Source organism: Fukomys damarensis, unplaced genomic scaffold (genome assembly GCF_012274545.1).
Source record: "Fukomys damarensis isolate Sample0158 unplaced genomic scaffold, DMR_v1.0_HiC HiC_scaffold_1, whole genome shotgun sequence".
Taxonomy (NCBI): domain Eukaryota; kingdom Metazoa; phylum Chordata; class Mammalia; order Rodentia; family Bathyergidae; genus Fukomys; species Fukomys damarensis.
Window position 1 is genome coordinate 24,081,526 of NW_022900913.1, and position 25,706 is coordinate 24,107,231.

At 39.0% G+C, this 25,706-nt stretch overlaps 1 protein-coding gene across 4 annotated transcripts in view; it reads right to left on the reverse strand.

Moving 5' to 3' along the window:
- Drosha (drosha ribonuclease III) overlaps nucleotides 1-25,706 on the reverse strand; it is a 127,478-nt gene that overhangs the window by 12,558 nt on the left and 89,214 nt on the right. For all 4 annotated transcript variants that reach the window (XM_010605420.3, XM_010605421.2, XM_010605418.3 and 1 more), the window contains 7 exons: nucleotides 20,351-20,410; nucleotides 18,957-19,056; nucleotides 15,169-15,271; nucleotides 13,524-13,594; nucleotides 8,916-8,960; nucleotides 7,311-7,468; nucleotides 6,303-6,408 (listed from right to left, as the gene is read on the reverse strand). In XM_010605420.3, coding sequence (XP_010603722.1) covers nucleotides 6,303-6,408; nucleotides 7,311-7,468; nucleotides 8,916-8,960; nucleotides 13,524-13,594; nucleotides 15,169-15,271; nucleotides 18,957-19,056; nucleotides 20,351-20,410 — 643 coding nt within the window. The remainder of the gene's footprint in view (nucleotides 1-6,302; nucleotides 6,409-7,310; nucleotides 7,469-8,915; nucleotides 8,961-13,523; nucleotides 13,595-15,168; nucleotides 15,272-18,956; nucleotides 19,057-20,350; nucleotides 20,411-25,706) is intronic.

The window sequence follows — 25,706 nt, forward strand, 5'->3', positions numbered from 1 at the left end:
CCCCCCCCATAAAAAGACAAAGTGTAACTTGAACTCACTAGAAGAAATGAAGAAAGCTATAGTTAGGGCTCTCTGTAAACCTGAGAAAAGGACTGCTGATTCCAAAGGCAGTGTCAGGGGCCAGTGTAAATATCCCAAATCTGAAATTCTGGCTTGAGAGTCTGGGATGTTTCCTGTTATCTCAATATAGCAGGCTTTCATAATCATAGAAACTAAATTCTCATAAAAACAAAGTTTATTGGTTTAAATTAAACATATATATATGTCAGCATTCTTCCTTTAATGTCCCTATTCACTCTTGATTCTAAAGAGAAAACCTCAAGCATAAGACATGAGCTACCAAAGAGGGCCACCTAGTGTAAAATAAGTAGACTTGATTTATTATTGTGAGAGCTTTAATATAAGAACATGGGGTGAAAGCAGAATATACCATTAAAAGTGACAGTGATATGCCACACAGGTCTATTACTCCAAGAATGGTAGCCAGATGGTCTCCATTTCCCGGGGTAATTAAAGAAAGGGTACACAAATGCTAGCAGGCAGAATGCAGGTCAGACACAAAGAGCCAAATTATGTCAGTGGTGGAGAAATCCTAAAGCAGGAGACTGGAGAATCTGTTTTCTCAAAGACATCTTTTTCGATAAGATACCTGTTTGTCTGGCTCATTTATACTCAGTGCTGTCTAGAGGCACTGCAGGATTAGATCACTGGGTCTTGAGTTTTTTATTTGTATTTCTTCTTCTCATTCTCATTCTCATTTTCCCAAATTGTTCCCCTAAAATCAAACAAAACTTCTTCGAGTTCATCTTGTTAATAGCTGCCACCACTGGGCACAGTGCCCTACAGACACAAGGCACAGTGCTTTGCACACAGTAGGTACGGGGTTGTCAGCTCTTTAGTGCAGCAGCACAGAGAAAGGGCTAAAAGGAGAAGAATACAGAGAATACTCTTACGGCTGAAAATCTTTAAGTAAATGCTTTCTCTGAAACATCCTCATTGCTTATGGGGATCCTAACGGGTAGGCTAAAAAACAAAAACTCTAGTGTGCGAAATAAAGCGTTTTCCTTCTACATTCCAATTCAAACTGGGTTATACCAGAACAGTTACGTAAGTCCTTCTCAAGTAGGACTTTTTATATACTCAGCATATAAAGCAATGTTTTTCCATCACCATTCAAAGTCTAAGAACCACAATTACATTGGCTCAGTTGTCCTTATTTATTCCTTGTAAAACAAATGTGTAAGGGAAAGCTAACAAGGCCTTCCAATGGGAATTACTGTAGTTGTGCGCCCTTTAATCACAATAATGAATTGTTTGCCATCCTCCTACCTAACGCAACTGCAATACATAGTCTTCCATGCATTTTAAATTAATTTTATCCTTAGACAAATGTAATTTAGTTTAAGTTTCTTCTCTTACACATAAAGTAACAAGCCATTTTCCTCTAGGATCACTTTGCCCTCCTCAATATGACTTAGCTGACTGCAAAACTCTCATAATGTTGACTGCATAACTCACTCATAATGTTCTCACAAAGCTGGGGTAGGCAAACTGAAGTAAGTGTCAGAAGGAAAAGAGCACAGAATTTTCAAGGAAGCAGGGCAGAGTTTCCTCTACATCTTGAATGGACACATAAAGAAGACTAGGGGATACCAGGCAGATGGGAGGAAGGGCTGGAAACCGGCTGGTTTCCAGTAGAACTGTACAAAGTCTGGAGTATAATTGGGGGCTTGAAGAAACACCAAGCGGGCTGGGGCAGTGTGCAGAGAACAGGTAACTTGAGTCTGAGCAGGTGGGCAAGGCCAGACACACCTTGCTCCTTCTTCAGTCACTGTCTGAAGAACAGTGCAAGGATATTAAGCTGGGACATGAAGGCCATTCTTTCTGAGCACTGATATACCAGGAACCTCTCCCCACGAATACCCAGAAAATCTGGATAAAGGAAACAGGCCAAAACCCTTGTCTTCACAGAGTTTATACTCTGATGGGAGAAGACAGACAAACTGTAACATATACACTTTGTACCTAGGAGAAAAAGAGATGAGGTTTTAGGATAAGGGAGGAGTGCTAAGGAAAGGAAAAGAGGCTGTCTATTTAAGCAGGGTAGGTTAAAGAAGGTCTCCTGGACAAAAGGACTGAACAGAAATCTAAAAGAGGTGAGGGATTCTGAGGGATTCGGCTACACAGATAATCAGGCTGAAGAGAGTGGGCAAAGTTCTGAGGCAAGGGCTCGCTTAGTGTCCTGCAGGAACCTCTGTAGGTTGATGTGAGCCCTCTAGAGACAAAGTCAACACAACAGCAGGAACCAAGTCATACAAGGTGATTATAACACTGTCTTTTACACTGGAGGCAGGAAGGTTTAAAGGTTTTGCGAAGAGGAAAGTTGTTATCTGGTTTCTCTTTTTAAATGAGCTCTCTAGATATTGTGTGGAAAACAGACTGGGGGAAGGGGAAACAGATGGGAGGGTGAAGCTGTAATTTAGACAACAGTGGCTCAGATCAGGGTGGTAATAGTAGAGCTCATAAGAACTGGTCAGATTCAGGATAAACTCAGAAGGTAAAAACCATCAGATATGCTAATGGTTGGGATGTACAGTCTGAGAAAACTCAAGGATGGCTTCAAGGAGTAGTGGAATAATTCTTATTGATAGGGAGAACACTGAGAGAGAAGCAAGTTTGGGCATAAAAATTGTTTTGTTTTGGACGTAGCAGATTTGAGATGTCTATTAGAAACCCAACTAGGGATTTGAATATCTATATATACAGATATTTAAGCAGACATATATTTGACAGATACAAATCTGGAGTGTGAAGCAGAAGTAAAGGCTTAAGACATGAAGCAGGAAGTAGAACACAGATATATTCAAAGCCATGAAATAGACAGAATGAGATCACTTATGGAGCAGAAGTCAGTGGAGAAGAGAATAGGTCTGACAATTGAGAACTGGGACAGCTCCAATGTTAAAAAGTTGGGGAAGATGAAGAGAAACAACCCAAATGTTCTGAGAATGAATGGCAAATACAGTCACAGGATTCACAGGAGATCTACTGTGAAAAGTCTCTTGGCTGCAGCACAAAAAATGGGTTGGATGGCATCACCAGTTGATGAGCAGGGAAGGAAGTTGCAAAAAATGAGTTCACGTAGGCCTGAGACCTGGGTGTCCTGGAGGAGCTGGGGATCCAGGAAGCCCACCTAGGAGAACACTGAAATGCTTTTGTGCTGTTTGAACAGAATCTTAAGCCGCCTATAACTCGCAGTTTAATAAATGTCACTTCTTCCAACTGGATCTCTTCTGTCAACTGCATTCCTTTAACGCTTCTGTAGCTATGCAAAAATTATTACAGTGATCCAAGTGAATGGGGCTGATAGATAAGATGTGATGACGGAGACAAGGTGGGAAGGAGAACAGATATTCAAGAGACACTAGAAGATTCAGGATTTGTGAATGGAACAGAATATAGGGAAGGCAGGTGGAGGAAGGAATCAAAGACAACTTCATTCGTTTCTAATGTGTAACATTGGATAGATGATGTTGCTATTCCATTACTCAAGGTACACTGGACAACAACCCAGTGAGAGAAGATTAGAAATTTAGAGTTGGACATGTGGAGATGCTGAGGAGGCATCTGAGCTCCTGAAGAGATCATGTGGAAAATACGGATGGGATGAAACTGCTGATATTCGTGGAAAAGACTGCCTTGAAGAAGCTGAAAGAGGACTTGGCCTAGGGATTTTATACACCCTGGAATATTAACTATAAAGAAGAGATAAACTGATGAGACAGGCTAAGACAGAGTAGCTAAAGAGGGAAGAGGAAACCAAGTGCAGTGATGTAAGCCAAATGAAAGTGCTCTTTAAGGAAGGAGGGAACATCGTGTCAATTTGATGAAAGTTATTACCTTTTGAAATACATATTTAACTTATGACAGATCATTTTAATCTTGCCAGCAGATCTGCTGGTCCTGTTAATTTCTACTAAAGCTTTCTGTGACAACAGTTCATGAAACTGTCAGATCACAATTTTATCATTTGTTAACACCATTCTAATAAGCAGGTTAAAAGCTCTCTAATTTTAGGACCACAAGTCTGATAAACACATTTTGGATGAAACTATACTTCTGGCATTAAAATGATTTTGGGGAGAAGCCAGAACTGGAGTCTCTAGCACAATCCTAGTTTTAGCTTTTCTAGACTACAGCAGGATTCCTGCCTTAGTGAGTTTTGGTTCATTATCTGTTCAATACTATGGGGAGTAAGGAATAGAATATGCTATGAGCAGATGGGAAACAGTAAACTTGTTGATACATAACATCCCATCTTTATAAGATCGCAGATTTCACAAATCATTCTGGAAGAATACTGGGTATGGGCACCATGTGTATTTGAATCACACATTTCCAACAGAGGCCTCTACATGACCATAAAGTGAATTCTTATGTTCGAGCTCTTTGATTTGGTTCAGCTATTTCTCAGATGAACAAGATACTCTTGACATCTATCAAGTCTATTCCCTAATGGAGAATACTGAACAAATAATTTATTGTTTTCCTGAGTAAGATATGAAATACTAGTTCATTCTTCATAGACAGGGGTCATGGATTTTTTTTGTGGGGGGGGGGTACCAGAGATTGAACTTGGGTCCTTGAGCTTGCAAGGCAGGCCACCGAACCACTGAGCTAAATCCTGGGCCTCTATGGTCATGTTTTCATAAGAATTTATTATTAACTCCAAGAAGGAACCACTTTTTGTCCATCTAAAAGCAGTTATCTTTAAATGGTAATTAAAGAATTAATTTAAAATTAAGTAAGAGTACAGATTCTTCAATATTTATCATGGTATGTGGTACATAGTAGGCAATCAATAAATACTCACTCAGCAATTGAATGCTATGCTTAGAAAATGTATGGGAAAATTTACATCTAACCATAGACAAGTCACAATATTCTCCCTAATGCCAACATATATGTCTCATATAAATGACTTTTAGGGCTCACAGTTGCAGAAACAAGATCCAATTCTATTCAAAGTGAAACACATATAAAAATTGTAAAGATGCTGAGTATGAAAGACTTTCAACATAATAAAGACTGTACTAACAAAGTATGTACTTTATAGTATACCACTATTTTAATTTGTTCAAAGTAGTGATCCTCCAAGTTACGAATGGCCTGACATACAAACAACTTGGGTTAATTAGGTCAATGGAAGATGAATTGGCCTCTTTTAATCTATAGGGTACCCAAGTAAACATCCAGATCTCAGCTGTATTGACTTACAACCAACTTGAGTTGCAAGCAGCCCCCAGGAACCAATCGAGTTCATAAGTCATTGCATTTATTTTCTCAATGCCTAAGTCTCAAGGACTTCTTAAAGGTCACTCCTAGTGCCTTGCAAGACCATCACAACTGGCTTCAAGATATATTTTGTTCACTATCCCATTTCAGAGAGTAAAAACAGTATGCAGCAAATAAAAAAGCTCAATCAGGTGTTATACTATGAAACAACAGTGAGAGCAATGGCGACCATTTCAATCCACTCACCAAACAAATCTCATCTCTGTTAATTCCCTTTTAACTCCACCATCATCTAATCAAACTGAGTCTCTGCTGCCTCTCAATCTGCTAATCTTTCTTTCTTTTTCTCCTTTTCTCTTCCTTTGTTCAGAGCTGAGCGTCGAACCTAGGGCCTTGTGCATGCTAGGAAAGTGCTCTACACTGAGATATATTCCCAGTCCAAGCTGCTGCTTCACGCCATGTGCTTGTCTCTCTAGTCCTAGGGTGTGGGATGTCATTGCATACAAATTTCCTCCCACTAAGTCCCAATGGCCAAATCCTACCCATCCTGAAAGGCTCAAAACATCACCTTATCCATGAAGACTTCTTTGTACTTCACAGCTAGATGAACTCTTTACCTCAGCTGTGCAAGTGCACCAATTTACCTGTCTCTTTATAATATTTAACACACTTGTAACTTGTATTTATTTGCTGCTTACACTTTCATCTCTTCCAAATTTTTTAAAACTCATTAGGGACAGACCGGATCAACTATTATTTGCTTCCCCTGTGAGGCTTATTTCAGTCTTGCGTGGAGTAACTAACCATTAAATGAAGGAATATAAAATGAGTTCTCATCACATATTGCTTAATATAAAATTTATACAGTGAAATGAACAAAGCCATATGACATGCTAAAGTCATCAAGAACTAAGTTATCAGTTACATAAATAGGTATCAGCCCTTCTACTCCTCATTCTCTATTATACAGCAATCTTATTGGAGGGAGTGCCTGAAGACAAACTCACGGTTAAGTGTCCTTCATGATGATCTGGGAAATGAATGAATAAGTACTCTGTAGCTACCAGTTGCATTATGGAATCACCTAGAAATTCCATTCTCTGATTGTGGCCTCTGAAAAAAGAAACATCAGTATAAAGAAATCAATAAGCATTTGTGAACACCAAGAAAAGATTCCAAATGTTTTTTAAAAGCATGACTTAAGAAGGCAATGTATTCACCTTGTTTTAAAGAACAAAATTAAATACACTGACACTAAGAAGGCATTGTCTCATTGAGAAGAGCCCTGAGTTTCAAAAAAGAATAAAGTGAGTATTATCTAAGGATTAAACAACTGATAAAATAAAAACTAGCAAATAACACCTCATCAGAAGTTAGAGTATCAATTGAAAAACAGAGTAAAATACAGATAACAAGCCTGTAACAAAATAGAGAGGACCCCAATTTTTTTCCACTATATTAAATATACACCCCATTATTCAAATCTGGAATCTAGTTTAAGGATACTGACAAGACAATTCTATGACAAGAATCTTTAGTCTTTACATCTTAAAGAGAGTTGGGAATATCTGATTTGGGGAAGGAAGTATCAGAGGTCCAAATTCAGGCCACAGCTTGTTTCTATGAATAAATTTTGAGTGGAGCATAGCCACAATCACCCCTTTACAGTTTATGGCTGCTTGCATGCTGTTATGACAAAGCCAAATCACTGCACATAAAACACATAGTCTATAACGCCTGAAATATTTAATGTGCGCCCCCATACGGAAAAAGATTTTGCTCCCCTAAGACTTCTCTTAAACTTCATGAGGGAACAAGATGCATCACAACGCGGTGAAAAATACTGGATTGGAGCACGTGCCCCGGTACACAACACTGTGACTGCCCATCTGTCTTGCAGTGACTTTCCCTGGAAGGATGTTTAAATCCCAGTTCCTTAGAAGGGCATGCAGAAAGGTCTGCAGCTGCCTGGGCTAACTGGTCACGTTGGGACCACAGGAGCACTCGTAACTCACAGGGTCAGGTGGTTAAATCCCACAGTTCTCAGTGTGAATGCCCTCGCCAGCAGTCGAACATGAGTAAAAATTACTCCAATTGCTTCTTCAAACTCAGTAAGCTTCTGTAGAACCGGAGAAGTTTCAATAAGTTGTCGATCGGTATTTGGCTCTTGTAGCTACAGGAAAATAGAAATAAACAAAAGCCATATGTAGTTTTTTTGTTGTAATAGTAATTACCAATTCTAAGACAGCGTTTTATAAAATTCCTTCTCCTGTGGGCAGAAATTTCTGAAATACCAATAAAACATGGAAGCTTCTTTCTCATCTCTTAGAATGGCAAACAAACCTAATATTTAAAGAAGGCTCAAATAATATTTTCCAATCTTCCATCAAATTTCAAGGCCAAGTACTGTACACAGACAGTTCAAAATCCCAAGTATTAGACAAACTCTCCACGGAAGATACAAGCTGAAGAACATCTGGTAGAGAATATATATATCTGGTAAAACTGTGCTTCTCCAACGTTAGCATTCATAAAAACACTTGCAGGGCTTGTTAAAGGCAGATGGCCGGGTCCTACTCCGGAGCAATGGACTCTGTCTGTCTGAAGTGAGGTCTGGGAATCTGCCTTCCTGACAAGTTCCCAGTGCGGCAGATCCTGCTGGTCGGGGGCCACTCTGAGACCACTGCTTTGGATAACTTGACTCCTGTGTGTCTTCCAGGCCCCAAACTATTCTGGCAAAAGAACATCATTAAAACTAAACTCAGCTAACACTGGGGATTGTTATAGCACTAGCCAGGTGGTGCTCCATATAACAATGAGCCTTTAACAACTGGCAGAGAGCAGATACAAAAAATGATATTACAATGAACATTTTCAACAACTCTGGGCAGCTTCATATTGAGCATTCTGAAGTAATGTCATTTATTACTAGAAAGTCTCTCATGAGGGTTTAAAACCGGTGATTTTTCTTATTTTCCTCATTTAACATACATATTCGTGTGTAAAAATATGTATAGATGAATATGCATATACATATATCCTCAAGTAAATGAGAAATTTTTAAAGTAAAGAGTAATAACTTAAATTTACCGAGGAAAAGGGTGTCACCACATATACATCTTTTAAATTCCTAAATCCTGAGTAAAAACCCACGATATGGTACTACATTTTTAATTTGCAGTAAATTTTATGCAATCTGATTGGAGTCAAACCTCTCAATTTATAAAATTCAAATTAGTCTACAAGTTGGCCATGTTAATTTAGTATTTGTTCTACTTTTTAAATACGCCCGGACTTGCTTCCACGTATTCTTCCCTACAAGCACAGGCGGTGTGCAGACACACAGCAGCGCACCGAGGATGCTGCGAGCAGCACGCACTGTGGGGAGGGGCCCTGAGAAGCGGGGAGATGACCCTGTGACCGCCAGGCCACACGCACGCGGCGGAGGGGTGCACTTCTTTATCTGTCCCCAGGTGTTTCCACCGGGACACCCCAGCACAGAGTCATAATGTTACCAAGGTGAATCAAAAGATAAAAGCAGGAGGGGAAAAGCAGTAAAGGAAAGTAAAACGAATAGCTGCAGTGATAAAGCTCACTGCAGACAGGAAGGTCACACTTACTTGGAGTGGGTGGAGAGGATAATTGAGCCAGACTTCGCGCAGGTCCTGGAAAATGGAGCGATGCCTTTAATGCTCAAGGGAGCCATTTAACACACTCTAGCGTACTAAATAAAATGTCATTATTTGAAATACTGAACTATTTCAGATGCTGACTCCACTTATTGCAAATTCAATAGTGCTAGCAAACTAATTTTTTTAAAGTGTATTCACCACTCAACCTGCCTGTAGTGACTCTAATTAGCCTATTAAGCTGGGGTGGAAAAGAGCCGCCCTCAGCCCCAGAAGCCAAAGACACCTTTTAAAACTAAGTTACATGTTTGCTTAACCTAATACACAGGATTAAGCTGCTGCCTTAATCTTGTGTTCTAGCTCACCATTCCCCAGAAATGTGCATCAACCATGCTTTTTGCATGTAAAACTCATCTCAAATGTCTTTTATTTTAGGCACTAACTCAGTATCATATAAACTGCTTTACAATGGGGTAGAAAATAGCCTTATCTCGTTCATAAATTCTGACATTTATGAGATCACACTTTTACTGAGGGCCACACAAATGTTTAGTTGAAATATGGTAATGAATAAATTTTACAGAAAATCTGAGCATACTGTTTCATTTATTGAGTTAAATCTAGGAGTATAATTACAAGTTCTCAGGATTAGAGTTTTCCTTCATGTTCATATCCTAGGAGTCTCAGACTGAATCTACTTTCTAGCACTGATACTAGGTTTCTGAATGCCCTTCAATTTTTTTTTTTTTTAACAAAGGGGAAAACTAGTTTCCTAAAAATAATTTTTGGGGGGAGACATGGGTGCGAAGTATAAGAAAATTTAGTTATCATCAGCAACACACAGGTGACAAAGTGAAATAACCTAGTATTTCTGTACAACCTGCATCTTAACAAAACTGGCTCTTCGCAAACATTCTGTAAAAGGGTTTAAATGCCTTTAAAGGCATTTGAAAAACTTCACTTCACCAAATCAATAACCTCTCTTTCGAATTCCCCCCAATATGAACTGTATCATGGCAGTCACTCCCGTCTTATAATTCCTTGGGGTCTCTCAATGCGTGCTCTCCTTCCGCCCACCCTGTAGGGACAGTCACCAAACTTCAACCCTCGCCTCCGCGTTCATCACGGTCTGCTCCCCCAAGCTCACTGCTTGAACTTTCCCTCAGTCTGCAGCACTGCTTCATGTCTGCTATAGCACTGGCTTCTCATCAAAGTCTACAGTTCTGAAGGGCTTATGCTCATCTTTTACCTTGTACACAAAATGACTGGATAAGAACTTTTCACGTTTCACCTTAACCTAGGGAGTGTGGTGTTAGGGAGAGCTGCAGGCTCAAGTTGGGATCCCTGGGTTTAATTCTGATCCATGCTGGCAATTTCCTCTCAAGCCTCCATCTCCCCAGGTATGCACCAAAGACAATAACAGTCCCTTCTTCAAAGTGTTCTCTGATGCCTCATAGAGCAACACACTAAAAGCACTAAACCAAGCATTGGCCCACAAAAAATACTAGTAATAACAATACATCATCATTAACAATGGCAACAACCATACTCTCCCCACCATCTCCAATTTCCAACACTTAAGATTCGCAGGGCCATTTTGAATCATCTTTCTCCTTGTTCCTTTGTGGTTTTCACTCAAAAATATGATGACAAATAGTATACTTTGAAGTACACAGATAAAAGGGAATTCTGGCAAACGGTGTATAAAGAGGAAGTGGAAAGAAAGGAGACTGAAACAAGGGCTGGCAGTCAAGTCTCAGAAACTGCTAAGTGCTATATAATGTACATTTTGGTAGGCAGTAATCAAATGTCAAATCTCTTAAGTGAGGAAGGTACTGGCCAAATCTATGCACGAAAAAGAAGGTAACACTTAGCATGAAAAGTTGGACTGCAGGAGCAGGGAATGGGAGCCAGTTAGTCAAGTGAGAGATGAGAGGACAAAGAGGAAAAAAAAAAAAGTAGGATGGCCAAGAGTAAAGTGATTCAAGTCACTAGGGTAAGGATAGGATTTGAAAGCTGAAAAAAAGGAGAGCAGACAAAAATCTGCTATGGACCTGGTTTAAACATGTTGAAATGAGGAGTCAGTGGGATACCCCTGGGAACCTGCCCAGAAGCAATTTGAAAAGATGCATTTTTCCAATTTCTAGAGCTCCACAGAAAGGTCTTGGTCAGGGGTACTGGGGACAGATGTATGAAGAGAAGAGGGAGGAGAGAATAGGAAAAACTACAGAATTCCTCTCCATGATTCCAAGAGGGCCACCAGCGTAATCAACAGGAAATAGGGGATCTGAACATCCCAAGTTAATACTTAAAGAAGTACACAAAAAAGAACCAGCAAAAACTGTCTGGGGCAGAAAGAGTAAAACTTAGCTGAGAGAGAAAAGACAGGCCTGCTGTCAAGAGGAGGAGGACAGTCACAAAGCCAGCAGCATAGTTACAGGGACCCAGATCTCCCTCGCAGCAGCTATGAAATGCCATAGGGACCCTGTCTTTGAGTGTCTCCTGCCAGCCTGGCAACCACTACCCTCTCACCTACTTTTCGTGACTTAACCACTGAATAACAATCACTGGGGACATTCCATGCTCGACTGCCCTCACCTAATAGCAGAACTCAGTTCCAAATTGATCCTTACTTCTCTTAATCCAGCTTCAGACAAGGCAACCAACCAAGAACCCTCAGAATCACTTAGTGCAAGCCCACACAGGATACCTCCCTTCTCCCTGGTGTGAGCACTGCCTGGTCACACTGGTCCATCAATCTGACTGCTGGCCCACACATTTGTTCCCAGCTATCTCCACCTGTCTATGATTTCATCTGAGAAAATTTTTTTAATTTTCATTTTGAGACTGAGTTTTGCAAAAGTGCTTGAGCTGGCCTCCTGCCTCAGCTTAGTACCTAAGACTACAGGCAAAGCTTTCGTGATCTCATATATATATTTCAAGAGTTCATTAAAGTCTCTCACAGACTACAGCTAATAGATGCAAATCAATATAGAGATGCTAAAGGAGTTACAATGCCCAAGTTTGTGTACTTGAAAATGCTAAACAGAAAGGCACTACATTACTGAGGTCTGCTCAGTTTCACAAAAGACACACTAAAACAAAAGCTGAATCTCAGCTGTCCCATTTGTAAGATAATGTTCAGGCTTTGCTTTTTTGTTTAGTCATTTACTCATTTCACTCCTCTAACCAATATTTATTAAGCGCTGCACATGCCAGTGTTGCACGAGGTACTGCAAATGTAAGATAAGCTTGCTAAGTAGACAAGTGGGAGAAAAGCAGTTTAAAGAGAAAAGAATCTCCACATAAACAGAAGCAATTAAGAACACAAGGTGTGAAACTCATGTAACCCAGGAAAACGGGTGGCTGCAGGTTAGATGGGAGAAAAAGATAAGGGAGGTGGGGTTGGTGGAAGAGGGTTTAGGGGTTAGAGGAGACCCAGGTAAGACTGGAGGAGGAAGCAGAAAAGAGTTTGCTGAAATTGCCAACAAAAGAAAAGGCCAGAAAGACGGTATTTTAAGATTTGAGGAAAAGTCTTAAAATACACACCATCTGCTACAGAAACAAATCAAGATGCACACTTGTTTACATGTACAGGACAAAACGGGGGACAGAGAACATCTGTAGATAATCTCCCCATCAGAAGGAAATTCACACATACAAAACAATCAGTTCTTCAGAAAACCAAATTAAAAAATCAAATCCTCAGACATCATCCAGATCACATTTTTTAAAACTATTGATTCTTAAAAAAAAAAAACCAAAAAACAAAAAAACTATGCAAAGTAATACAGTAATAACATCTGACAACCACTTAAGCTGAAGGTTTCACAAAGGCTTAAAACACTGGCTTCCTGTGTTCTTTATTACTCCACCAGGGCTATTTCATTCAATTATGATGACATTTCAATTTGGAATACAAAGTTGCCTCTCCTTTTAAATGTTAAATTGACTTTTTTTGATGCAAAAAGCATCCAGTATGCTCTATTACATGCAAGATTAAAAAGGTATCGCTAGAAATATTAATATCTTAGTATTTTAGTAACAACAGAAACTATTTTAGAATCTTTTTTTCTTAAACTATAATTTGCTTGGGGGGAAAAACAAGTAATTCTATATTCTTTATTCATGGGCCTATCAGAAACTCCCTATGAAGTGACTTTCTAAAATAAATACACATTTCTCTGCTCTACATAATTTACATAAAAACAAATCATAAACAGAAAAGCCAAAGTTTACAGCTTCAATTAAGCGTGCATGAGGTAGATACCCTGTGATTATAAAATATAAAATCATAATTAACTTAAAGAAACATCAAAATAAAGCTAAGTCCTACTATATTTGTATTCATATTCAATTTACAAGTGACCATGAGGAAAAATGATTCAGGTAAAAGAAAGACACTTGGTGTAAATACCCACAGAACCTGCTATCTGCAAGAGAAGAATAAGCTATTTCTGATGTACTTGACATGCACCCTCTATAGCACGTTCCAGTGTTTTGTTTCTCCTACAGTCTCTTGAAAATTCTAACACCAAATGAAAGACTCTTCTGTGATGATACATAACTGAGGAAAATAAAATGATTCAAGATAAATACCGGATCATTAAAGAGTAAGCGTCCAAATAACTGCTTGGCTTCCTCCAGGGTTCCCTCCAAGTAAACAGCTCCTAGATAAAAGAAAGAATGCCAAAGGGAAAGCCAAAAGCCACTCAGAAAAAAAATCGACATCTTCAGAAGCAATTGTTTTAATGGTAACATTTTTCCTTCTTTTAGGTACTTTGTATTATAAATGAGGCTGAAATACAAAATTCAATTCACTAAAATCTAAATCTAATGTGAACTATCAGGTATAAATATCAGTAAAAGGATGATGCACAAATACTTGACTATACTAAAGAAAATGTTTCATTTTACTTTTGTATCTGTTTGTATTTAAGACCAAATATACCAGACAGAAATCTAAGAAAAAGCCTGAGAGATATAACCAGTAAGCTCAATGGTAATATTTTAATTTGGTTTCAAACAGCTCTAGAGTAGGATAGTCATATTTTCTTGAAATAAATTTTTTACATGTATTGTAAAAAAGGCTACTTTTCCATGCATGATGTTAAAACATTTAGTTACCAGGGCTTTCGGTAACTATCAGTAGCTATAGTAATATTAATAGTAGTAGCAGCAGTTGTGGTTTGGAGACCACTTACTTATGCCCTGGGTCTGTGCAAAGCATTTCTGCAATCACCTGTTGTGTGATCTCGTGTGTGTGTGCATGCTGGGGATGGAACCTAGGGTCTTGCATACACCACACAAGTGCTCTACCTATTGAGCAAGACACCAGCCCCATTTCTATACTTTTTTTTTTTTTTTTTGGTGGGATCAAACTTGGGTCCTTGAGTTTGCAAGGCAGGCAGCAGAATCACTGAGCTAAATTCCTGGCCCCTGTTCCTATATTCTTATCTTCACTCTCATAGGGTGCTTATTTGGGGGCAGGCTTAATTAAATGGAATTCCTCTCTATATTGGGCTCTGTAGGTCTGGAGACCACAATTCTTTCAAGAACTTTGTGAGGTGAGCGATACTATATACATCTCTGAGAGGAGGAAACAAAAGATCACACAGATGAGGTAAGCTGCCAAAGACACAGAACTGGTAATGGAACCAGGAATCAAATCACGCTGCCTTGGCTCTGGAACCAACAATAACTTTCAAAATTATGTGTATAGAGCACAGTAATTTCATGTGCTAAACTGAAAATAGGTCTATTTGTGAAAACTAGGCATAGCTATAAAAGACTGTAGATAATTATTAAATATTCTCTTGCTACTAACATCAGCATGGAACTATATTAGGAAGCTTTTATATTCATTTTCAAAGGAAAAGGGCAAAAAATGAGAAGGAAGTATAAAGGCCTTTGAAAAATAAAATGTACTTAATCATTTACTGGGGGCCTCTTTGGTAACTTAGTTTCTGTTTGTTTATGTATGTAGCCTCAAGTCAAATCTGGAAAGTAGTCGATCTCCATATTAATGCACTTCAATTCAGGAAATATGAAGCATCCACATGGCATCAGTCACTGAGAATGCAACAAGCAGAAAGCATGATCAGTGCTCTGATCAGCGCTAACATAACCACAGGTGACACGTGTTGTGCTCACAGGCTTGCGAACAAGTAATTCCGTTACACGTTTCCACATCGAATTGTATGAGCTCTCCAAACCATTTTGACTAGCAAAAAAGGTATATTACCTATCAATGCTTCAAAACAGTTAGCCATTGCATGTCGCAGGTCTGATTCTCTACAAAGGTCAGGGCCATGAGCATACAGCATAAATCGATCCAGTTCAAGTTTCTAAAAAATTCAAAATGACCAAAAAAGTAAGAGTTTGCTAAAATCCTAACTAAAATAACTCAGCATCTCCTATGGGCGGGGGGGGGGGGGATGGTTACAGACCTATCGACTGGCCACTGGCTTTGTGTTAGTTTACTCAGAGTCTAACCTACCATTCATTAGGAATTCTTTACATACGGTTCACTTCCAACTAACTCCACTCCTTCCCAAACTTCAATAGTTTAATTAAGGTTCATAATGGGTCAGATTTGATTCTCCAAATCTGTTTAGACCAAGTGCTAGCCCAGGGTGGGATAAAACTTCTACAAGACCATGGGAATCTGGGTTCATTCAATAAGCTTAGGAAGACTTAAAGCTAACCAAAGTTCTGAATTTTTCTTCTTTGTAAGATACTGATAATGTCTGTATTACATAAAACAGATTTTTAGGGGTACAGTAAATGGGGACTCTTACAAGACTTCAAAATACCTTACACTTGCAAATTATTTTTAATTTGGAAAAAACTTAAGGGGGTCTTACATCTTTGTACTTGTGTTCCCTTTGTAAAGCATCCACTCTCATTTTTCTGCAGGGTCAATGAGACCTTCTTAGCAACATATTAAATTTTCTCTTAAGAGCTTCAGGAATATCATTTGTGTGAACTGCATTTCTTTTTTCTTTTTTAAAAATTTGGCATCTGAAAAGTTTAGACCCAAATTTGTGACCCATTATTAGATGCTGGATTTATAAACACACAGTGTATACTAACTTTGGCTACATTTTACAGTCCTACCCATATTCCCCTTTACTTTGATTTCTGTAGCTACTTACTTATTATATCAATATACAGTTAAATATTAGTCTTTTTAGAACTGGATATAAGATGAATGTTTTATAAAACTTCACAACAGAAAAAAAGATGCAGACATTGCCTAAATATACAATACACCTGTTACCATTTCCATGTAATTTGATGCAGCAAATTCTAAGCTGCACTAGAATTTGATACATTAAAATCTGCTGCACAGAACATGCTACATAATGTGGATAATGCACAAGTCAGTGAACAACTTAGAACAATATGAGTCTTATCAGGTTTCAGGTAAAAGACACTCAGATTTTGTGTATCTCAGTATGTATGTTAATGGTCCATACCTATTTATATTGGAAAAAAGACAGACGATAAAAACAAGACATCTACACTATTAGTATTTTGTGTTGCTAGGAACCCAGAGTATAAAATATACTCAAATGAGAGTTTTAACTACCACAAATGTAACAGCAGCAAACACCTTTTCCAAAAAATTGATCCCAAAGTGCAAGAGTTTATACTAGAATATGTAAATTTTCATCTGCTTCATAACTTCACAGGGAAAATCCAATTGTTTACTATCTCTGGAGCCCTGCTTGAGAGCAGATTTCAAACCACATTTCATCTTATAAACAACTATTCTGGAATGCTGCGAATTTTCCAACTTCTTATAGTCCCTAATTTATTACCCTCATTTTTTCACGTAGGCATCTGTAGAGCTTTGAAAAGACAAGAGTGATGGCTACAGGTGTAGCTTAGTGGTAGAATGCATGCTTAGTCTGTATGAGGTCCTTATGTGCAAGGTCCTCAGTTCAATTCTCAGCACCAAGTGGGAAAAAGCAGAGAGAATGTTCTATTGTGTGTACGGTAAAATGTTCATGCCTGGAGAGCTAACTCACAGCTCACATTAGATCCTCCGAGTGGTCAATAATTGTCCAGCTGCCCCCATTCTCAAGCTGTTAAGAATCACTGGTCTAGTCAGAAGGTAGGACCACCACAGCCTTCTGCTGGTGCCAAATGCCACAAGAATGCTGAGACTTGGCCTTGGTGGAAAAAGACCATTAAAAATTCTTGAAAAGAGAATGTGCTGTCCTTCTCTATTTGTGACTCTGTATCGTACCCAATGTGTTATGTAACAGCTTCTGTTTTTGTTATGGCAACTTCCCACACTTTGTAAATATCCTCCCTACTGTCATTCCTCTAAGTGCTTAAAAAATAATCATGCAATTCTACTATATTCTAAAATGAAAAGAAAACAACGGGAGAGAGTGACAATCAAATGTGCACTTTCAATGGCATTTATGTGAACTATCAGGAAGCATTTGACAATTAAATCAACCAAACACTAAGGCTTTACATAGAACTGTAGAATCTCATTCACTAGGAAGCTACGTAAACCAAGTTAGCTAACCCTGTCACCTACAATTTTTCATTAAGGCATTACTGATTGATTCTCCAGTGCCACCAAAACAAAGCCTACCACTGTAACTATGACGATCATGGTGTTATACAAAATTTTAAAATGCATTCTTATTAACACATAACCACAACTAAACTTAAACACAATTTTGGACATAATTAATGTCTTGGCAAGGGCATATTAAGAAACCAGACACAAAGGGCCAGGGATGTAGCTCAGTGGCACTGCACCTGCCTCGCAAGTGCAAAGTCCTTAATTTGGTTCCTGGTATCAAAATAAAAAAGAAACATCTTTTAACTGAGGTGGATTTTACCCATTCTTTTCAAGAAAAATCCCACTCTTATATCAAAATGTAGGAAAAAAGAGGAACTACTTAAGGCAAAAGGGAAGCTCATAAAATCTACTACTGGATCCCCAATGTTTGGAAATTTAAGAGCTATAATTCTGCCCACTATTGCATAAACTCAAAGGTCTATAAAATGTTAGGATTTACCATAAGAACAATAGTAGCAACAACACAAATAAATAGCTCCTGTATGCTTATTGACATCTTATGTGATTACTATGAACAAGTATCATGTCAAGTACTTTATAAACAGAATCATGAAAACTCAGAATCTAAATTAATACTCATAACCAGCCCACGTGGCAGGGGCTAATACCACTTCCACTTTGCAGATAGGAAAGCACACAGACTCTTGGGAAAGAGATCAAACTGTCTGTGGGACCTGTTTGTAGGAGAAGGTGTGCAGACAGGAACTCTGTTGGGTCAGCAAGAGTGCCAGTCCTCTTATCTAAAATGATTTACTGTATGACACCACATGGAGATGGAAACATCAAATCAGACCATGGAAGTAAAACCCCCAGCAGGAAACTGAAGTAAGAAGAGTTTCTGTTTGTCACTATTTAAGTCAATGAGCTGAGATGGACAGCAGAAACCCTAAGTCTTAATTAATGGGATTTGTAATTTGGGGATTCTCAAAGACCTATAAAGTACCCCTTGTGGGTATGAATTATCTGAAGTATTTTGTTCAAAGCTATAATTCTCCTTGTTTACATAAATTAATAACAAATGTAATACAAAAATATTACACAAAGGGAAATTACAAATTATTCCATTTCTTGCCAGGGATTAGCTCAGTGGTTCTGCTGCCTGCCTCAAAACATTCCATTTCTTTGCTTTGTTCCCATGGTCCTTTACCCACATGTGTAACCCTCTTCATATTCATCTGTCAAATTTTTCATCTATTTAAAAGTTACCTCACCATGGAGTTCATTAGCTGCTGGTGAAATTCACAAAGGTAATAGAACTAATAAGGCTGAATCCTTAAAATCCAAATAAAGTACACTTTCTGGTCTGTAAAATATTATCCCCTTAATAAATTCTAAAGTTATTTACTCAAATGCAGAATTATGTGTAGACTAAAGAAGAGAACATCAGACTTAAGCACAAATGGTTCCAATGTTAGATATACCTTTGCTAGCATGGCAAGGTGCTGATTCTGAACTATGGCAGTCCGATAGGTTGCTAATCCTCCTTCTTCCAGACTAGGAAACAAATAATACAGATGGACACTGGAAAAAAAAAAAAAAAGACTACATAAATAAACATGAGTTACAAAATTCTATCTGAGGCTCTGGGTCACAGGAACAGGGCTAGGAAAAAATATTCGTGCCCTAGACACCAGGTGAGCTGCACTACACTAAAGGGAAATGCAAGTTAAATGTCAGGCAAAGATATCTACATGTGCCAAAATCCAAATAGCACTATTCATTTGTATTTGTACTCCCACATTTATTTCTGCTAAAAGATTTCTCTGAGATCTAATGACAACAAAAACCTAAACAATCTTGCGTGCTATTTATGTCTGTGAAGAGCAAACGTATCTGAAACTCCAAACTCGGGTCTGTACACAGATGTTTCCTTTAGGTTGGGCGTTGGGTGGCCCTGAGAAGAATCCTGAAAGCACCGAGCCAGGGGCACAGATTGGCACAGTCCTCACAAGCACAGACTGGGACCAGGGTGGAACTGGGAGTCACACACGTGGATGGCTCTGCCAGAAGGACAAGCCTAAAGGGGCTGATCAGAAAAGTGTGGAAGCTGGGCATAAAGCCACATGGAAAACCATCCCAGACTACAAAGGCAGCCGACCTCCCCTACAGCACACACAGCACTTTGCAAGGTCCACGGTCGATCATGGCCACTGAACAAGCTCATTTCACCTTAGAGGATTAGGAAATGGTCGTTTCTCTTCCTTGTAAAATGAACAAAAATAAAAGAGAACAAAAATAGCTCAAGATAGTTCCAAGAAAAGCATGGGTTCCCTCCCTTTAAAAGAAACATTATGTGTGCATGGGAAAATGAAATGTATTTTCCTATCCCTCTCTCCAAAGTAAGGAGAGAAAAGTACATACAATCACATATGCACACACACACCAAACTCTAGTCATTAAAATTACTTGTAAGCTTTACTTCCCTTAAGATCAGAAAGAGGGAGAAAAGGATCAAAGATAAATCCTGGAAGATGAAATGACATTTTAAAATATCATCTCTTTCTTTTCAAATTGAATATAAACTCTGAAGCAATTTGACCAAGACCAACTGATCTCCTGTGGCTGTAAGCAACTTTAACATACTCTTGACAGGCCAGAGACACCCGCCTTTCATCTCATAATCTTGCTCATTACAGCAGCAGTGAGTGCAAGTTGTCCAGGCAAGAGCCACAGACACGTGGCTTTTTAAACTCTACAGAAGAGACAAAATACATGGTGTTTCAATGCCTTGTTCGGCTAATTACAAAGAAGGTAATGTGATAAGTATGTTAGCTATGAAAGGTAATTACTGGGGAATTGTGAAAAGCCTACTCACCTGGTCAGGAACTCAACAACAGCATCACCTAGGAACTCCAACCGTTCATTGTGATTAATCCTAAAATGAGAATTCAAATGATCACTTAAAATAGCACATTTCCTTCCCTTCCCTCTCCTTTAGTAATCAAACACCTACCCTGCCTTATTCTTCATAATCAAGAGCATGGCCACCACCTTCCACTGAAAGGCAGCAGGGCCACCTACTGGGATCAGGGCCTCCCATCATACCATGTGCTCCAGGCTTTCTAACTTAAGGCCTCCTTATTCTTGCAACCAGACCTAAAACATCTGGCGAAGCTGCAGGGATAATGCATTAACAACTGGGAATATCAGTACACTGCTATCAGGTGGCCCAGAGAAGGAAGACTGCATTCTGAGTGTGAACAGATCACTGAAAAGTGAGTTTTGATATCATATACTCAAGAAAGCTTCCCATCCTCCAAACTCTAAATTGAAAGTAGAATCTAAACAGAATCAAAACAGGCCTAAAATAACATTACCATCTCATTTCCCACCTATGTTTCCGGCTTTTCCCCCAATCTGCCTGGTACCCTCTGAAAAAGGCATCTCCTAAAACACTTAGTGTCTCTGTTCTGGCCAGGCTCCCGGCTACCCTAGAACTTTATTCTCTCCACTGAGCCACACTGAAAACCTGCCCATCCGTCAAGATACTGTGAGACTGTTACTTTACGGAGCCCTGGCTGAGCTCATCATCTCAATACAGTAACTGTCCCTCAGTGCACAGATCCCACTTTATTTATGTCTTAATTGCAGGAGGAAGAAAGTTACATCTCAAAGGAGTTTGCTTCGCATACTGAAGAATAAGACTGAAACAACCAAGCAGACAGCCCATGGAAACATTCCTTCCCTTCCGTTTCTCAGTAAATTCAAAGAAGTGGCCTCCTCGCCATGCTAACGTACCTCTCTCACTGTCTCTGGCTGAACAGAGACATGACGGAACCTACTTTAGCTTTGTAAAAGGCCATTCTGGCTGCTGTACAGAGAATGAGTGCAGGAAAGAGAAACTCTGAAGGGGATCTGCACATGGGGGTGGCTTGTGCAGGGGAGGCAATGGTGGAGGAGGGAATGATTAGGTCTGGGTTATATGCTGGAGAGGCTGAAAAGAACTGGTGATAGCTGAGATCTGGAAGCTCAAAAGAACAAAGGTTAAAAACCCAGAGTCGAGCTCTGGCAGCTGGATGAACATCGGTGCCAGTTACTGTAAAGGAAAGACCCCAAAGTGGGGCAAGCTTGAGGGACAGGGAGGAGTTGATTTCCAACATTTTGAAATGCCCACAGATCAGCCACATGGAAATCCTGTGAAGTGCCAGGAATATTAACCTACTCTTCATGGGAAAGCAGGGGCAAAGTTGCTGATAAATCTTTAAGAGTGGTCAACATTTCGAAAGGACTTCAAGTGATAAACTAGATGGCATGATTTGGGAAGAGGATGCAGCTACTGAAAAGAAGGGTCCCAGGACTGAGGCAGGAAATGCACACTTGAAGTCAAGCAGAAGAAAGCAGCAAGAGAGAAGGGCAGCCAGGGGGTGGGGAAAGAAAGACAGACCATGTGTTATCCTCTGCCAGAAGAGAGGAATGTTTCAAGAAAGAGGTGACAGGTTGCACTCGATGTTGCACAGGTTCAAGTCAGAAGGGAACAGAGCACTGACTCAGTCACATGGACGCCACCAAGGCCCCTGATGAGCAATCTGTGCAGTGGCGGAGACAAAGCCTGACTCAGCCTAGAGCAGGCTGGGAAATAATGAGTTGTCTGAGCTGAATATGAAAAGAACCTGAATGCTGATTTCAGGGCCAGCCGCAGGGATGTGAAAGGGGAGGGCACAAATGCAACAGTGAGAGCACTGAGGAGTGGAGGGTACATCGGGCTCCCGGGACCTGATCACAGACCCTGGATCTCAGGGGTTCCCTGATTGTAGGATTTATGTCTATATGCCCCCACCAAAGCCTCTTGCACCCAAAGGTGGGGCTGTTGGGAGGTGATGGATTTATAATAGGTGTAGTACCACTTGGGGTGTGGCCTGGAAGGGTTTATCTCCCTCCCCAGCTTCTGGTCTGCAATGCCATGAGCAGTTCTCCACCATGTCATCCTGCCTGGAAGCCGCCACCCATGCAAGGACTGAAACTACCAAAATGTGAGCCAAAATATATCTATCCTCCTTTACATTACAGGTATCAGGTATTGTGTCTCAGCAAAACAAAAAAGTAACTGACAATCTGAAACCTGATAACCCTCAGCTTCACCAAAAATTCAACAGCTGACTATGGAGTCTAAACTCATTTACACCTCCATTCCCAAGACTAAGAGGGCTATCACTGACTTTATGCCAAATTTAGATATCTTTTATTGTTCTGTTTCATGTGTGCCCGTACAGTTTCCATATGTAAATTCTCCCTACAGTTTTAGTACACAGGAGAAAATTTTAAATATTTGTACATTAAATGGCTCTTGGTTACCAAATCATCTACTTGGGAACTGCAGCATAACTTTACACCACTCCACTTAGCTCATAAATAAGTTTATTTTTCCACCCTTCTATCTCTCTGCATTTGGAATTTAAAAAGAAAAAAAAAGGTAGAAAAAAAATGGAAGGATATGAACAACAAAGTGATTTAAACCTCATTTCAGTTTATAGACTTTATTTATATTTTAAAAAGTATTTTAGGAAAGCAATTAATAGCCAACAACCGAACTGAAAAAGAAAGTGAAAAAAAAAAAACCTACATTCAATTTTTGACCACGCTAAAGGATTCATTCTCTAACAATTTTTTTTAAAGACAATAGGGCTGGGAATATAGCTCAAAGGTATAGATATAGCACAAGTAGAATACTTTCACAGCATGTTCAAGGCCTGTGTTCAACCCTCAGAAACACACACACACACACACACACACACACACGTGGTAGGCCCTGTCCTATATCATCATCAAATTTTTCCTATTCTTACCAAATATACATCAGATTTTACAGGACATTTCATTTTTCTGTTGTTGCTATTCCACTAGCCAAGAGTGACTAAAAAATTCCACAATGAAGTATGAAACATTATATTTTTAAAATAAAATATTTTAGAAGCTACTCAGTAGTAAGATTTTACTTTCTGTTGGATATATCTGAACTCCAAAAGCAATCATTCTTAGAAAAGGCAGTAAGTACAGGCACTATTTGAGGGTAGGATGACCCATAGTTCCTCTTGCTAATTTTAAGAAACCTATACATTATTATCCTAGGAAAGGACAAAAATCTAAAAAGAGAGAAATCCTTCTTCATGAGTCATTAAAAGAAAAACAATTTCAGTGGCAGAGACAATTTTCTTCCTAACAGTTCAAAGTACTACACAGCAAATTCAGTTAATGTGGAAGCAAGAAACCTTGGCAACAGGCTGGGGGCTGGGAGGCAGGGGACAAATCCCATTTGGACTGTCTTATGCCTTATTAATGAATAATAAGCTATCTAGTCAAAGAATAAGAGCTGCTTTAAGTCATATACTATTTTAAATGAAATCATCCTGGCACAAGTTTTACCTTAATTTCTTTTATAAACTTTCAGGGAGACAAGAACTATGTCTAGGACTTTAATGACCATAAAATTGGACTGTTACTCAGTATGTTAAAATACAAGGTCACAGTTCTAAACAGGTTTAACAGCGAGTCTATCATTCATTAAATAATTTGCCCCTATCCAGCATGTTTTTATATATCTACATTACGACTAAACTCTGGCAATACACCAAAAATCAAAATGGGGATTAAATTCCACTTTAGTTTATTATTATACCAAACAATTCTTATCCCACTGGTTTAACTGGAAAAAATGGACAGTATAAGATGCTAGTTCTGACAGCACAGCAAATCTTTTGTTCCTTCTCCCATTGTTTATACTTTCTTTAGTCATCCCCTTTACATACTAGCAAGCTCCAAGATGAGATATTTACTGAGCAATAAACACTCTATTTGTTTTTGAGAAATGAATCAATAGAGACATTATGAAATCTAGATTAACCGTTACATTAATAGAGCCAATTTCCTCTAAGGAGTTCAATGCACTTGTGAAACATAACAATCTCCCTGTAAAAGTGAAGAACTTCAAGGTGCCATTTACTGCATGGGAAGCCATCTTGACGTGGGCAAATCCAAGGTGACTGCTGGAGTGAGTATGCATGGCATTTTCTCACCTTTTAATGAAAGGCCCAAGCAGTGTCTGGCCAGACGAACAGCTACAAGGGACCTTGGAGACTCATCAGACCTTCTACCAAATTAAGGAAGTCCTTCCCCTCATCACATCTACTTGAATATTTGCGAGAAGGACAGCACAAAGTCCCACCAGGTCTCAGACTCACTGGACCAGTGGACCCCATGTGAACCATCTCTGGGCTTTTACTTGAAGCATTTAGTAAACCTACTCAGTGGAATGCATGTTGTTACTGTATTTTTGTGCAAAATATTATGTATAACTGACTAAAAATATATAGTTAGCCCTCAGTATCGATGACATATGTATGCATTAGTGAATTCTACCAACTTCAGAACAAAAATAAGCTGTACCTGTATAACAGGTATGTTTTCTCATCGCTGAATATAACAATAACTTATTTATATTGTATTTAATATTACAATCCAGAAATTATTAAAGGAAGATGTGTAAAACTGCACATAAATACAGTGCCATTTTATAGTAGGACCACCACAGATGTTAAAAATAGCCCAAATGCGCCATTCTCTTGCTCCAATAGATGTTCACACATTATGTCTTGAAATGACCTGACCACCAATCCAAAACAAAACAAACCAAGCCTGCTTTATTTTCTCATTTTTCTATTACTACTCTCTTCTGGCTCCTCCTTCCCAAATGTCTGTCCAACACACTGGATGCCATCAAATACCTAAACCTTCAGAGCTCCTCTTGGTGGTAATATTTCATCACACTTGCATGAGTTAAAATATAACTATATAGCTGAGATTTATGTGGTTAAACAGTAGCATGTTTTAAAATTATGGGTGGCACCCATTCATGATAAAAACCCTGCAAAAAGTTGGAATAGATGGTCTATACCTCAATTTAATAAAGGCTATTTATGAAAAACCATCAGCCAACATCATATTGAATGGCCAAAAACTGAAAACCTTCATGTTAAAATCAGGAACAAGACAAGGATGCCCACTATCACCACTTCTCTTCAATATAGTTCTGGAAACATTAGCCACAGCAATTAGACAAGAGAAAGAAATTAAAGCAATAAAGATAGGAAAGGAAGAAGTTAAACTATCATTATTTGCTGATGATATGATACTCTACATTGAAGATCCAAAAAACTCCACCAAAAAACTTCTAGACT